The sequence below is a fragment of the Mytilus edulis genome, chromosome 4, assembly GCF_963676685.1.
Source record: "Mytilus edulis chromosome 4, xbMytEdul2.2, whole genome shotgun sequence".
Taxonomy (NCBI): Eukaryota; Metazoa; Mollusca; class Bivalvia; order Mytilida; family Mytilidae; genus Mytilus; species Mytilus edulis.
Window position 1 is genome coordinate 1,281,462 of NC_092347.1, and position 15,326 is coordinate 1,296,787.

General features: G+C 34.5%; 2 protein-coding genes across 2 annotated transcripts; both read left to right on the forward strand.

Moving 5' to 3' along the window:
- Positions 1–4,098: 4,098 nt before the first annotated feature.
- LOC139518355 (uncharacterized) lies at positions 4,099–6,994 on the forward strand. Its single transcript, XM_071309908.1, has 3 exons — positions 4,099–4,246; positions 5,320–5,596; positions 6,692–6,994. The coding sequence occupies exons 2-3, from the start codon at positions 5,321–5,323 to the stop codon at positions 6,938–6,940; spliced, it is 525 nt and encodes a 174-aa protein (XP_071166009.1). The 5' UTR covers positions 4,099–4,246; position 5,320; the 3' UTR covers positions 6,941–6,994.
- A 1,687-nt stretch (positions 6,995–8,681) lies between these two features.
- On the forward strand, positions 8,682–12,381 carry LOC139518688 (salivary glue protein Sgs-3-like). Its single transcript, XM_071310157.1, has 2 exons — positions 8,682–9,059; positions 11,446–12,381. The coding sequence occupies exons 1-2, from the start codon at positions 8,817–8,819 to the stop codon at positions 12,214–12,216; spliced, it is 1,014 nt and encodes a 337-aa protein (XP_071166258.1). The 5' UTR covers positions 8,682–8,816; the 3' UTR covers positions 12,217–12,381.
- The last annotated feature ends 2,945 nt before the right edge of the window (positions 12,382–15,326 follow it).

Here is a 15,326-nt window from a genome sequence, read left to right on the forward strand (position 1 = left end):
TTCAACCTCCCGAATGCTAGATAGATTGATGTTCTTTACTAGTTACGTTCAACCTCCCGAATGCTTGATAGATTGCTGTTCTTTGCTAGTTACATTCAACCTCCCGAATGCTTGATAGATTGCTGTTCTTTACTAGTTTTGTTCAACCTCCCGAATGGTTGATAGATTGCTGTTCTTTACTAGTTTTGTTCAACCTCCCGAATGCTTGATAGATTGCTGTTCTTTACTAGTTTCGTTCAACCTCCCGAATGCTTGATAGATTGCTGTTCTTTACTAGTTTTGTTCAACCTCCCAAATGCTTGATAGATTGCTGTTCTTTACTAGTTTTGTTCAACCTCCCGAATGCTTGATAGATTGCTGTTCTTTGCTAGTTACATTCAACCTCCCGAATGCTTGATAGATTGCTGTTCTTAACTAGTTTTGTTCAACATCCCGAATGCATGATAGATTGCTGTTCTTTACTAGTTTTGTTCAACCTCCCGAATGCTTGATAGATTGCTGTTCTTTACTAGTTTTGTTCAACCTCCCAAATGCTTGATAGATTGCTGTTCTTTACTAGTTACGTTCAACCTCCCGAATGCTTGATAGATTGCTGTTCTTTGCTAGTTACATTCAACCTCCCGAATGCTTGATAGATTGCTGTTCTTAACTAGTTTTGTTCAACCTCCCGAATGCATGATAGATTGCTGTTCTTTACTAGTTTTGTTCAACCTCCCGAATGCTTGATAGATTGCTGTTCTTTACTAGTTTTGTTCAACCTCCCGAATGCTTAATAGATTGCTGTTCTTTACTAGTTACGTTCAACTTCCCGAATGCTTGATAGATTGCTGTTCTTTACTAGTTTTGTTCAACTTCCCGAATGCTTGATAGATTGCTGATCTTTACTAGTTACGTTCAACCTCCCAAATGCTTGATAGATTGCTGTTCTTTACTAGTTTCGTTCAACCTCCCGAATGCTTGATAGATAGCTGTTCTTTACTAGTTTTGTTTAACCTCCCGAACGCTTGATAGATTGCTATTCTTTACTAGTTACGTTTAACCTCCCGAATGCTTGATAGATTGTTGTTCTTTACTAGTTTTGTTCAACCTCCCGAATGCTTGATAGATTGCTGTTCTTTACTAGTTTTGTTCAACCTCCCGAATGCTTGATAGATTGCTGATCTTTACTAGTTACATTCAACCTCCCGAATGCTTGATAGATTGCTGATCTTAACTAGTTACATTCAACCTCCCGAATGCTTGATAGATTGCTGTTCTTTACTAGTTTTGTTCAACCTCCCGAATGCTTGATAGATTGCTGTTCTTTACTAGTTACGTTCAACCTCCCGAATGCTTGATAGATTGCTGTTCTTTACTAGTTACGTTCAACTTCCCAAATGCTTGATATATTGCTGTTCTTTACTAGTTACGTTCAACCTCCCGAATGCTTGATAGATTGCTATTCTTTTCTAGTTTCGTTCAACCTCCCGAATGCTTGATAGATTGCTGTTCTTTACTAGTTTTGTTCAACTTCCCGAATGCTTGATAGATTGTTGTTCTTTACTAGTTTTGTTCAACCTCCCGAATGCTTGATAGATTGCTGTTCTTTACTAGTTACGTTCAACCTCCCGAATGCTTGATAGATTGTTGTTCTTTACTAGTTACGTTCAACCTCCCGAATGCTTGATAGATTGCTGTTCTTTACTAGTTTTGTTCAACTTCCCGAATGCTTGATAGATTGTTGTTCTTTACTAGTTTTGTTCAACCTCCCGAATGCTTGATAGATTGCTGTTCTTTACTAGTTTTGTTCAACCTCCCGAATGCTTGATAGATTGCTGATCTTTACTAGTTACATTCAACCTCCCGAATGCTTGATAGATTGCTGATCTTAACTAGTTACATTCAACCTCCCGAATGCTTGATAGATTGCTGTTCTTTACTAGTTTTGTTCAACCTCCCGAATGCTTGATAGATTGCTGTTCTTTACTAGTTACGTTCAACCTCCCGAATGCTTGATAGATTGCTGTTCTTTACTAGTTACGTTCAACTTCCCAAATGCTTGATATATTGCTGTTCTTTACTAGTTACGTTCAACCTCCCGAATGCTTGATAGATTGCTATTCTTTTCTAGTTTCGTTCAACCTCCCGAATGCTTGATAGATTGCTGATCTTTACTAGTTACGTTCAACCTCCCAAATGCTTGATATATTGCTGTTCTTTACTAGTTACGTTCAACCTCCCGAATGGTTAATAGATTGCTGTTGTTTACTAGTTTCGTTCAACCTCCCGAATGCTTGATATATTGTTGTTCTTTACTAGTTTTGTTCAACCTCCCGAATGCTTGATAGATTGCTGTTCTTTACTAGTTTTGTTCAACCTCCCGAATGCTTGATAGATTGCTGATCTTTACTAGTTACATTCAACCTCCCGAATGCTTGATAGATTGCTGATCTTAACTAGTTACATTCAACCTCCCGAATGCTTGATAGATTGCTGTTCTTTACTAGTTTTGTTCAACCTCCCGAATGCTTGATAGATTGCTGTTCTTTACTAGTTACGTTCAACCTCCCGAATGCTTGATAGATTGCTGTTCTTTACTAGTTACGTTCAACTTCCCAAATGCTTGATATATTGCTGTTCTTTACTAGTTACGTTCAACCTCCCGAATGCTTGATAGATTGCTATTCTTTTCTAGTTTCGTTCAACCTCCCGAATGCTTGATAGATTGCTGATCTTTACTAGTTACGTTCAACCTCCCAAATGCTTGATATATTGCTGTTCTTTACTAGTTACGTTCAACCTCCCGAATGGTTAATAGATTGCTGTTCTTTACTAGTTTCGTTCAACCTCCCGAATGCTTGATAGATAGCTGTTCTTTACTAGTTTTGTTTAACCTCCCGAACGCTTGATAGATTGCTATTCTTTACTAGTTTTGTTCAACCTCCAAAATTTGAAAAGATACTTGATTTAAATTAGGAGATTAATAATAACAGGCATTAATGATCGTCATGCATTCGATAAAAGACTAAAGATAATCATTCAAAAGATCGTTCAAAATGTTCGTTCAATGATTCTAATAGTTGGTAAGTTTTTACTGTTCTCCTTAATGATGGGAGCTTTATAAAGCAAGTGACGTCTCGGCAAAAGTGTAAAACAAAGTTACACAATTGTAAGATTTGAGTAAACTATCCAACCTAGAATTCCTGTTGTCCATTACGACCAACAACTACACTGCTATCTTTTAATTAACTAATTATGAAAACCAAACAGTTCTGAATAAATCAATTTCGTCATCTTTCGTCATGTTTTGTTCGTTTCGTTTTAGCAAACGTTTAAGATTTTTATTGGTTTTGTTTTGTTTCGTTTCATTTCATTCTGTTTTATTCCGTTTCGTACTTTGCATGTACCCAAAATGATAATCGTCCGTTTTCTATATATATTTTTGATACTTAAAAAAGAATTTAAAAAATATATTTTTAAAAAGTGAAATGATTAAAATTGCATGTTAGGTTTAGTATTTATAAAGCTCATTTAATCATCTAACCGAATTTTAAAATTTTCGAATTTTAATTATTTGATGAAATTTTCAAAATTTAAAAAAAAAGTGAAGATTTGGAATGTTGATATTTTAAAACTTTGATAAAATAAATTCAAAAAACTAAAATTTGAAAACTTCTAAAACTTTTTATTTTTTTTAATTGTTAAGAGTTACACGGACCATTTTAGTTTATAGCTTACTGCATTTACCTTGTGTTTTTTTCCCGCATTACTTCAAATGCTTTAACCATATATGTAATACATCTATGCTTTAACGTAACCCTTGCCCTTTGGTTTCTGGTCGATAGTTATCTTATTTTCAATCATACCACATCTCCTTATTTGTATACCAATGTAACATATATTTGTTTTTCAAAAACATTGCCAAGGAACAACCTCTCATAAGTGTATGAAAAGATTTGATAATTTCACTCTTTATAAATTCAAATGATGTCTTTATACCAAGTTTGTTTTTCAAATTAAACCATTAGATATTTTCATGATGCATCGATCGTTCCATATAATAAAGATGTTGATTATAAGAAAACAAAATGAATGAATCAGTATAAACATAAACATTTAAAAGATGGGTAAATAGTTCAAAGTGATCACGATCTCGTGTGGTGCATGGCCATAGGGATACACAGATTTCTGACCTAACCTGTCAGGAGACGGTATATAACGACCACTTGTTACATACGGGTGGTATTCCAGATTGAATAAAAACAAGGTAAGCTTTCCTAAAAGTAAATTACATATACATATTTATTTATTAAGTTTATGCCAAAAGATTAGACACATTTAAAGAGAAAAACAGTTTTTCCAAAGTTTGTCAATAAGAGTTTTACAGTGGTACCCTGACCAACAAAAAATACAAAACGGAAAATCTAAACAAAAACGATTTTATTTAAGAATAAGGACCTTTTCGATTATTTCCCCCCGCATATATATCATGGATTTTTTCGCAAGATGACAATTACGTGTTTTAATTTTAGTAGTAATAGCTTCCTAAACGGCAGTTCTTCGTTTGAAGACTTTTAACATGGGTTAAAAGTTGGCATGCGAAAGGTCATACATGTACAATTCAGGATATGCCTGGTTTGCTATGAAGTTAATTTAAGGTAAAACATTTAGAAAGCTGAGAAAATTGCAAAAATTTGGTTAATAGATAGTGATTTTAAATTGGTGTTCTGATACCTTACTATTGTATATCAATAGCTATAGGTTTTTGACTTTATATTTTCCTGTTTGTGTAGAATCGTCAAATTCCATGGATGATTAAATTACAATCGAAGGGCTTTCCAACATTACTTTTCATTTCTCAATAAAATGTAAAATTCAGGACAATACGTGTTCTTCGTGACAACTTCACAGCAATGCACTGAAGAAAAAAAAACACGAAACATGTGATATAACTCGTAATTTCATGGTTGTAGCATAAACAAGTAATAATAAGAATTGGATGCTTCCTTTCGTAATTTTATGTGGGTGCAAAATCAACATGTTTTGCCAGGATGAAGTTTATACAAACTAGTTGTAAACTGTAAAACAACTTATTTTCGCGAATATTTTTTTTCGCGTTTACTCCTTTGTAGTCAACTTCAAGCTGATTTAACTTCCCGATTTTAAATTTACTAAGGAAAAAATCAACTTTATATATTCGCGACGATTTATATTTGCGTTACGCGAACGTCGCGAAAATAAATCGCTCGCGAAAATTAGTTGGTTTACAGCAATTATAAAAAAAATGACTGGGTCTCATTGTATTTTGTAGTGTTCTTTAAATCACTATTTTTTTGGCAGGATGAAGCTTATATTAGTACTAGTTGTAATTATTTTTACAACACTTGAATGTCACGGCAGACGACAGGGAGGAAGGCGTCCTGGTGGACCAAGACCGGATGGCGATCGTCCTGATGGTGGTCGTCCTGGTAGACCCAGACCAGATGATGACGAATCTACTGATGAGTCAACTATTAAGACATACGATGGAGACTGTTATCTCAATGTGGAAGAAGATATGAATGCAGAAGAGTTTGAAGTTGTTCTCAGATTTAATCGACCAATCGAAAGTCTTAGTGTAAGTTCAGATTTTTATGTATGCTAAAGGGTGATTTTGATAAACTAATATACGAATACGATGACGAACAATCTATTTAAAAAATCGATGGGTCATAAAGAATAAAGAACGTGTTACATTATGCTGATTATAAAAATAAACAGAATCCTCAACATAAACCACACCCCTTATTATATAAGTAATGAAACATCAATGTTATTGCTAATGATTACATGACTTACTACAGCAGTTGTTATGCCCCACCTAGGGGCATTATATTTTCCGATCTGTGCGTTATTTCCATCCGTCTTTCCCCATTCAGGTTTAAATTTTTGGTCAAGGTAGTTTTGATGAAGTTGAAGTCAAGTCAACTTGAAACTTAGTAGTGCTATGGACACATTCTTGTATTCTTATTGTTTTTAATGATTAATTACAAATTAAAGCCACACTATTGCAAATTATTTCACATTCACACAAAAGAAGCTAAATATATCTGCATGTTTTCTGTATCAGAAAGAGAAAAAGATACCAGAGGGATATCCAAGCTCACGAGTCGAAAATAAACTGACAATGCCATAGAAAAAAAACTGACAATGTCATAGCAAAAAAACAAAAACTGACCAACAGACAACAGCACACAAATCAAAACATAGAAAATTAAAGACTGGGCTACATGAACCCAACCAAAACACGGGGTGGGTGGTCACAAGGGCTCCTGAATTTATAATAACTTGCCATATTCAATTGAATTTAAGAAACAGATTTACAAATTCTGTTTTAATTATAGTTGTAAACCTTTTTAATAACGACCCTGCTCAATAGATATTGCATTGCATATCCTATTTGTTTAGAGTTTGGCTTAACAAACGACACTCATTCATGTCATTTAACAAATAATATCAATCTGTAGTGGAGTACAACAAAATTACCCGTGAACTGCTATATGAAATGATTCACTCTGGGCTCTAAGATATATATATACAACTCGTCTAAACATCAACCCAACAATGTTAGATCTGTAAATATATATATATATATAGATTTGATGTAACATTTTTTTATTACTATACTCAAATTTATTGAAAGCCGTATGTATTTATCTAATTTGCTATTCAGCTTGGAGGTTTTACCATTAAAGATTCTAGCCGTAATAAGAGGTTTATCTTGACTAATTCTGATTCTATTTCTGCCGGCTCGGTAGAGCTTCAGTACACAGCTGAGTACAATGGCAGACGACGACTCCGTGGTAGATGTGGGTGTAACAGAAGACCAACAGTAACAGAAGGTCCACCAACAACAACCGCAGCACCAGCCGGTCCACCAACAACAACCACAGCACCAGCCGGTCCACCAGCCCCTGCATAACCAACATGCCAATAACCGGACTACAAATCTAAACATTAAACATAATCATTGATATCTAATTGTTCAGTATTTTTTCGATTTTTTACCAGCAAGACCGTGAGTTATTTCATACAGTTTCATTTTTGCAGAGCTGCGTCAATATATTTCGAATGAGAGTCTAAATCAAATTCTATCGTTATTTGATCGCAATTGCAGTTATGTTTATATATTAAAGGATTGTATGGCGTTGGCAAAACTTTTAGGAATTTTATATCCTCAATGCTCTTCATCATCGTACTTTATTTGGTTTTTTTTTAATTTTGTTTCTTCGAGCGTCACTGATGAGTCTTTTGTATACGAAACGAGCGTCTGGCGCAAATATAAAATTTCAATCTATGATGAGTTTATCTGAACAAACGATGCGCTTATTTCCACATATTTCAACTTTGTTCAATACGATTGCAGAAAAAAAATTGTTATTGGCAATGTTGCATGTTATCTTTTCGGTTTTCTGTGCAGGCATTTTGTTCTAGCTAATAACTGCATAAGGGAATACGTTCTGTTTCTTTCATCGTGTTTGTATGTTATCTTAAACGGTGAGCCTCTGGCCTCATCCAATGTGTACAAAGAACAACATAGGTTCACACTAGTCTCCTTAACGACTATAATGGGGGAAACAATGACTTGTTCTGTAAAAAAAGGGTTTAGTCATGTCGGGTATTTTTATCTTTTCTTTTTTTGTTTTTAATATAAAAAGAAGATGTGGTATGATTGCCAATGAGACAACTCTCCACAAGTCTGTTAATTATTTAGCCGCCAATGAGACAACTCTCCACAAGTCTGTTAATTATTTATCCAAAAGATAGCTATTGTTGACAGATATAAACAATTAAAACAAACAGTAGTGAATTTGAACTTTGAATGTTTGACATCAAAATTAATAGGGGTCTGTTTCACGCCAGGCGCTTTATTCACAAAACGATTGATTTATGGCTAAACTATATTGCATGGGAACGAATCCGTTCTCAATCTTATCAAATCACTGCAAATCACTGCAGCAATCCCTAAAATCTTGTTCTTATATAAATCATTTTATTCTGTGATTTATCAAAACCCAACCCTTCATACATGAATCACTTTCAGATTATATCGTATTGGATTGATTGATTGTTGATTGCTTTACGTCCAGTGTCATATATTGCATAGAAATGCATACCATCACCGCACAGCAATCAACAATGAGCAAAACCCAAACCGCAAAGTTAGTATCTTACTTCGATGTGGTATAGTTTTGTGTTTATATAATGGCGATTTCTAGTGATATCAAGTTACAAAGGTTTTAGTAGATTGGCGAGTTTATTACATATTCCTTGTATGCTGTATTTGGTAAAAGCCGTATTACTGTCATTCTAGAACGTTGCGATAAGTTGTTGGATCCCTCCCTCCCCCCCCCCCCAAAAAAAAAAAAACTTGCTTCTTTGTAAACACTGATGTGTTTTTGTAATCAGTCACATTTGTTTCCTTTGACGAACCCGATAGTGGGAAGTTCTTTCGAAAAAAAAATTCTTCTCATGCCTTTACTATGAGTGTTGCTTACATACAAACTGCACTGTTGATTATAGATTCAGTGCACACAGTGATAAATGCTATCTTGTTGTTGGAGGAGCGACAAACAAAATCAGCTCCTCATTCAGTTTTTTTTTAATATAGTATAACTGTATAGTAAATCATGATAAAATTCATATAAAAGTCCTGTCGTTACAACATACAGTGAATTAGATCCGGGAAGTTTCCCCAAGAACTACATGTGGCGACAACCCGTGGTTTCCGATTAATCTAAAGCTTGTTACTATTTAAAAAAAAAATTACGCAACACACACTTTCATTGAAATACAGTATGAAGTTTCTTTTGGTCATCTTAGTAGTTTTTACTGTTTTGTTTATATGTGATGGACAGCGAGGGTGGTGGCGACGACGGTGGGGTGGTCCTACAAGGAGACCAATTTGTCATGCACAACCAGTTCATAGATCTACAACGTCAATGTATTGGAATTGCTGTTATCTTTGGATAACTGAACCAGTTGATGAAAACGAGATTACATTAACCATAAATTTCAAACAACCGATTATAGAACTTGGCGTAAGTTTATAAATCTAATAGTGATATAATGGATAGTTAACAATGATGACGTCAATGTAAATATTTCCACAGATAACTCGTTATAGAAGTTTGTGAATATTCTTTTTCTTCTGAGCGACATTTGATAAAACAAAAATAAGGGAAGTTTAAGCACAACAAAAGGGACAAAAACCCAAACAAATACTAGTAGAACAAATTCAAGTCCCCTTAAATTTTCATACCGGACCATTTGCCAAGTTTTTCCATCTTGACCAATAATAAAGTGTAAATTTCATTTTTATATTCAAAGTACACGTATATATGAATAACACAAAGCCGAGATTCTGGTAAGCTGAGAGGGTGATTTTGTACTGCGAGAAAACATGGCCAACCGGTGCTTTACCGAGTTGTATCAATCTGCTCTATCACCATCTCATCTATGTGTTATTTAATGTATTATACTCATGGACGGATCCAGCCATTTTTGAAGGGGTTCAACCTAGGAGAAAGAAGGGGTTCTTAATACATGTTAAACATCGCGATATATACAATATGGGTATGACATCGTGTTTACATCGCGATGTTGACGATGTGAACGATGTAAACACAAAAATAAAGACTTGGAATACAACTTACAAACACGATATCGACTCGCTATTGTCTACTCTGAAAACTCAAGATTACATACTGTTTAAATAGTATTCTTTTAGGTATGAATAAAATATTGCTATATAAACAATTTTATAACGTGATCGGTCTTTTTTGCCTGATTTGATTTCTATAATATACTGAGCCAAAAATGTTTAGCAACAAAAATATAGAAAAATATTTTATTACAAAATCATAACAACATATAATTTAAATAATTACAAATTGGAATTATGACATGTCAGAAGTAACATGCATGTTTATCACTCGTATTCACTAGGAATTTCTTTGTATGGAGCGCAGTAGGGTCAAAATGCAAAAATGGGTATAGTGATATTCAAAATCAATTTCTCGTCCATGCTCAACGTGCATTGATGAAGTATTGGCAAGCACCCCAGCAGCTTCCCTTAATCAATGCACTACTCATGTGGCCGGAAAAAAACTTGTCACGTGTTGACGTAAAGGGAAGGTAGCGCTCCTCCCTTGACGTGAGTTTTTTGTGGTCTGAGATTTCGACATATCCTGTGCAGTTGCAATTTGTAATTATCTGTTTGATAGTCTCTAAACTGTTGACTTATGCACATTAAATCGAGCCGCGACGTCAGCAACACTCATTCCGGCATCAACCGTTCCAAGAACTCTCTGACGGTCATTTTCGGGGAGGCCTGGTTGACGCCAATTGCAATTTTTTTGAACGTTTATGTGTTTTTCTTACCAATGGTGCGTCTAAATAAATTTAGAATTTCGTTTTAAAAGAACAGGTGCCGAAGGTAAAACGTCAATTACACGTGCAAAGCTTAAATGGCGGGAAATTAATCAACCGGAAAAAAGTACGACTGTTTAAAATTACCGGTGAACCTTAGGAGTATATCCATGATATCTAAATATTGTTTTTGGTAGAAACAACGAAAACAAAAGGTGTTGCTAAACTTTATTGGCTCAGTATATATTTAAAATTATGAGTTCCCGCCTTGACATATGTTTGTGCACTAACAATGCGCTTATCCGTTATCGCCATTATTTACTCAGATTATGTAAACGACTGCTATAAAATGGCCAAACTTCCCCTTGCCGAAATGATTAAACCTGATCATATCATTCATGGTGTAGATATTTATTTAGCTTTTTGTCTTTGGTAAATAAACATAAATTATCATGCTATTCATGACGCAGCTCATTTTTTAGCTTTTTGTTTTTGGCAAATATACATAAAGTATCATGCTATCATGGTGTAGATATAAAAAAAAAAAAGAAGATGTGGTGTGATTGCCAATAAGACAACTCTCCACAATAGACCAAAATGACACAGAAATTAACAACTATAGGTCACCGTACGGCCTTCAACAATGAGCAAAGCCCATACCGTATAGTCGGCTATAAAAGGCCCCGAAATGACAATGTAAAACAATTCAAAACGAAAAAACTAACGGCCTTATTTATGTAAAAAAAAATGAACGAAAAACAAATATGTAACACATAAACAAACGACATCCACTGAATTACAGGCTCCTGACTTGGGACAGGCATATACATACATAATGTGGCGGGGTTACCGTTAAACATGTTAGCGGGATCCCCCCTAACCTGGGACAGTGGTTTAACAGTACAACATAAGAACGAACTATAAAAATCGGTTGAATTAGCTCTGTATTTAGCTTTTTGGAAAATATACATAAAGTAACATGTGTTTGATCTTTTGTCTGAGGTTCTAGGGTTTTGAAATCAATTGTAATAATTTTATTTTGTTCTTTTATTTAAGGTGCCAGGTTTTATCACAAAAAGGTCAGTTTGCAGTGAGAAGTTCTTTTTATCCAATACGAGACCACTACATGCCGGTTTTAATGAAGTTCAGTATAAAGCAGAGTACTATGAGGATGAACACCATCCAATAGACGGAATTTGTAACTATAGATATAGCTGGAGACATCAACCGTCAACCATTTCACCGACATCGGAAGAACCAAGAGATAGATCAACAGCTACCGCAATTGTAACATCAACAGAAAATAACCGACACCGAGGATCTACACTACCATCTTTCACTATGATAACTACCTCACCCTCCACAACAATGACACCCGTACCTCCAACAACGACAACCGTACCTCCGACAACGACAACCGTCCCACGAATTATAACGACAACCGTGCCTCCGACAACGACAACCGTCCCACGAACAACAACGACAACCGTCCCCCCGACAACAACGACAACCGTTCTCCCGACGACAACGAAATTTGTTCCTCCAACAACAACGACAAGAGTTCTGCCAACAACCACAACAACCTTTTCTCCAACGACAACGACGACCATTATCCCAACAACAACGACTACCGTTCCCCCGACGACAACAACAGTTCCACCAACAATAACGACAACAGTTCTCACAACAACAACGACGACAGTACCAACAACGACAGCCATACCTCCAACAACAACAACTGTACCAACAACAACAACAACTGTACCACCAACGACAACAACTGTACCACCAACGACTACCACTAGAAGACCACCACCACCAAGTTAAACTTTTACTTTTTTATCTATAGATTCAGCCTGATTTGCTTGCATAATTTAACATTAACAACTTATATTAAAGTAGATAAAGACTTAGAAACCTATTCAAACTGTGCTAATTTTTTCAAAGGAAATATGCTGTATAAATTTTGTGATATTATATTTATTTTGCATAGTACTTAGTGGTGTTTTCTTTAACTTGAACTGTTTCAGTAATTTAAAATATACTTGAGAAGTTTTTATTACTTTTTTAACTTCCATAGAGTAAAATGTATCTTCCTATATCTATATAAGAAATAATATGCCCAAAATCGAACGGTGGGGGTGAAATGACCGGTAAATATCATGTAGATAACTAGTAAATAACTGATTATGAGCAGTCACGTGTTGTATTGGAGTTAATATATCACCAGTATTATCAAGTATTCAACTTACGGTAAGAAGAGATTAAAATTGGTGGTATTTGTTTTTCAAGGGCAAATAATGTTGACATTTGTTTTTCAAGGGCAAATAATGGTGACATTTATTGTTCAAGGGCAAATAGTGGTGACATTTGTTTTTCAAGAGCAAATAGTGGTGACATTTGTTATTCAAGGGCAAATAATGTTGACATTTGTTTTTTCAAGGGCAAATAATGTTGACATTTATTTTTAAAGGGCAAATAGTGGTGACATTTGTTTTTCAAGGGCAAATAATGGTAACATTTTTTTTCAAGGGCAAATAATGTTGACATTTATTTTAAAGGGCAAATAGTGGTGACATTTGTTTTTCAAGGGCAAATAATGGTGACATTTGTTTTTCAAGGGCAAATAATGGTGACATTTATTTTTCTACGGCAAATTAAGATGATCAATGAATATAAGACTGATAATGTTTGATTGTTGGTGTGTAACGATACTTTTAGCTCGTTGATGGTTGGTCGTTGGTGTTTAACGCTACATTGAGCTCGTTGATGATTGATTGTTGCTATTTAACGCTACATTAAGCTCGTTGATGATTGGTTGTTGGCGTTTAACGATACTTTCAGCATGTTGATGATTGATTGGTGGTATTTAACATTACATTAAGCTCGTTGATGATTGATTGGAGGTATTTAACATTACTTTCATCACGTTGATGATTGATTGGAGGTATTTAACATTACTTTTAGCACGTTGATGGTTGGTTGTTGGTGTTTAACGCTACATTGAGCTCGTTGATGATTGATTGTTGGTATTTAACGCTACATTAAGCTCGTTGATGATTGGTTGTTGGCGTTTAACGATACTTTCAGCATGTTGATGATTGATTGATGGTATTTAACATTACATTCAGCACGTTGATGATTGGTTGTTGGCGTTTAACGCTACTTTCATCACGATTTGGGTATAGGCCAGGGTTTTTTGGAGGTGATAGTCGGAGTTTCAGCGACCTTTATAATTAGAACTGACAATCCTTCTAAATTAAGATTTGAGTCGAACCTTTTGGTGACCTTCTGCTGTTGTTTATTTCTATGGTCGGGTTGTTGTCTATTTGACACATTCCCCATTTCCATTCTCAATTTAATTATTGAAATACAGTTGCATCGCAAATAATAACTGTGAGAGAAATTTTCGTTCAGAAATATACGCCAACAACCAATCATCAACGTGCTGAATGTAATGTTAAATACCACCAATCAATCAGCAACATGCTGAAAGTATCGTTAAACGCCAACAACCAATGTTACTTATGTTACTTAACTGTGTAGATTGTGAACATTCAAATGAAAAGAAAGAATGATAGTTCGTAATCTCCATGCCCTGTGTCTAGATTAATATCTTTATCAATCATCAGCTTTATGAATAAAACATCCTTAAAAAGCAAAAAAGAATTGTGCAAGATTGTTATAAAGTCGATTGAAACCAAAAAAAACCAACATAGTATATTTGTTAAATTGTATTTCACCTTAACAAAAGACAACCGTATAATTTTATACAAAGATGAGTAGGCTTTTGTTACAATTTCCTTTCTACATCCTGTACAAATTATCATTGTCCAATTTGAAACACGCACTATTTGTCATCCTGTAAATTATTGTTCAGTGTAAAAAAAAAAAAGACAACAAATGTGTGGGTGTATTGCGTGGGAAATGTTGAAAAGTTAGAATATCAATTCAAATATTTATATTAAATCATGCAATAATAGAAAAAGTCCAGGGTTCCCTGTCCTACGTTTTAATGACTTTTTGATTTAGGAACCCAATTTATTAACTTGTGATGGCGTGATGGGTCGTCTTTGATATCCTAAAATTACTAACGAAATTTTTCATGATTTACAATCAAATACACAGTTTCCAAAAGGAGAGGCGACCGACATCAAAGACACATTCACTCTCATTCGTGAAAAATAAACTGATTGAATGAATGAATGAATCTTTATTGCGGAAGCATAGACATGCTATGGCAAAATTAACAACATATATTACATAATATAAAACATGAATAGACAGCAGAGAACAATAGTATAATACAATGACATGACATATAAAGTTATGAGACTATATTTGATCGTATATTCCATGCAGCTTTTACATAATTACATAATTTAATCGTAAGAGACTAGAAGCTTGCAGTATATTTAATAGTTTTCGATCATTAGGCCAAGAACAATAATACTTTGGTAAAAATTGTGTTCGTACAGATCTATAAGCTGGACAAACAAGAACAAAATGATATTCATCTTCAATAACACACATTTTAAAACATTCACATAAACGATTTTCTCTAGGAATATTATTATAACGACCTACTTCAATATTTAACTTTAATGTTCCACTTCGTAATTTTGTTAACAGACTAACATTATTGATATAAGAAAGATATTTTTCAATATTAAAAGTTAATTTAAATCTACAATAAAATGACAGTTTACTACAATCCTGAATAGTAGTTGACCAATTCTGCAAGTATTGATCTTTGATACGAGTTTTAATAGTATTTATACATATTGTAGTAGCATCTTGGTTTAGCCATACATAGTTTAACCCAAGATCATATAATATATCTCGTATATTTGAGGCCCAGTTTACATAACCATTGATAGCATCGTCATACAAGAGATTATACACATCATATACAACTTTGGGTTTATTTGTAATAA

Excerpts from the sequence above, each read along its gene's own strand:
- LOC139518355 (XM_071309908.1), top strand. The coding sequence starts at position 5,321 with ATGAAGCTTATATTAGTACTAGTTGTAATTATTTTTACAACACTTGAA. Across the intron at positions 5,597-6,691 it reads GACCAATCGAAAGTCTTAGT|CTTGGAGGTTTTACCATTAA; the intron begins GTAAGTTCAGAT and ends TTTGCTATTCAG.
- LOC139518688 (XM_071310157.1), top strand. The coding sequence starts at position 8,817 with ATGAAGTTTCTTTTGGTCATCTTAGTAGTTTTTACTGTTTTGTTTATA. Across the intron at positions 9,060-11,445 it reads AACCGATTATAGAACTTGGC|GTGCCAGGTTTTATCACAAA; the intron begins GTAAGTTTATAA and ends CTTTTATTTAAG.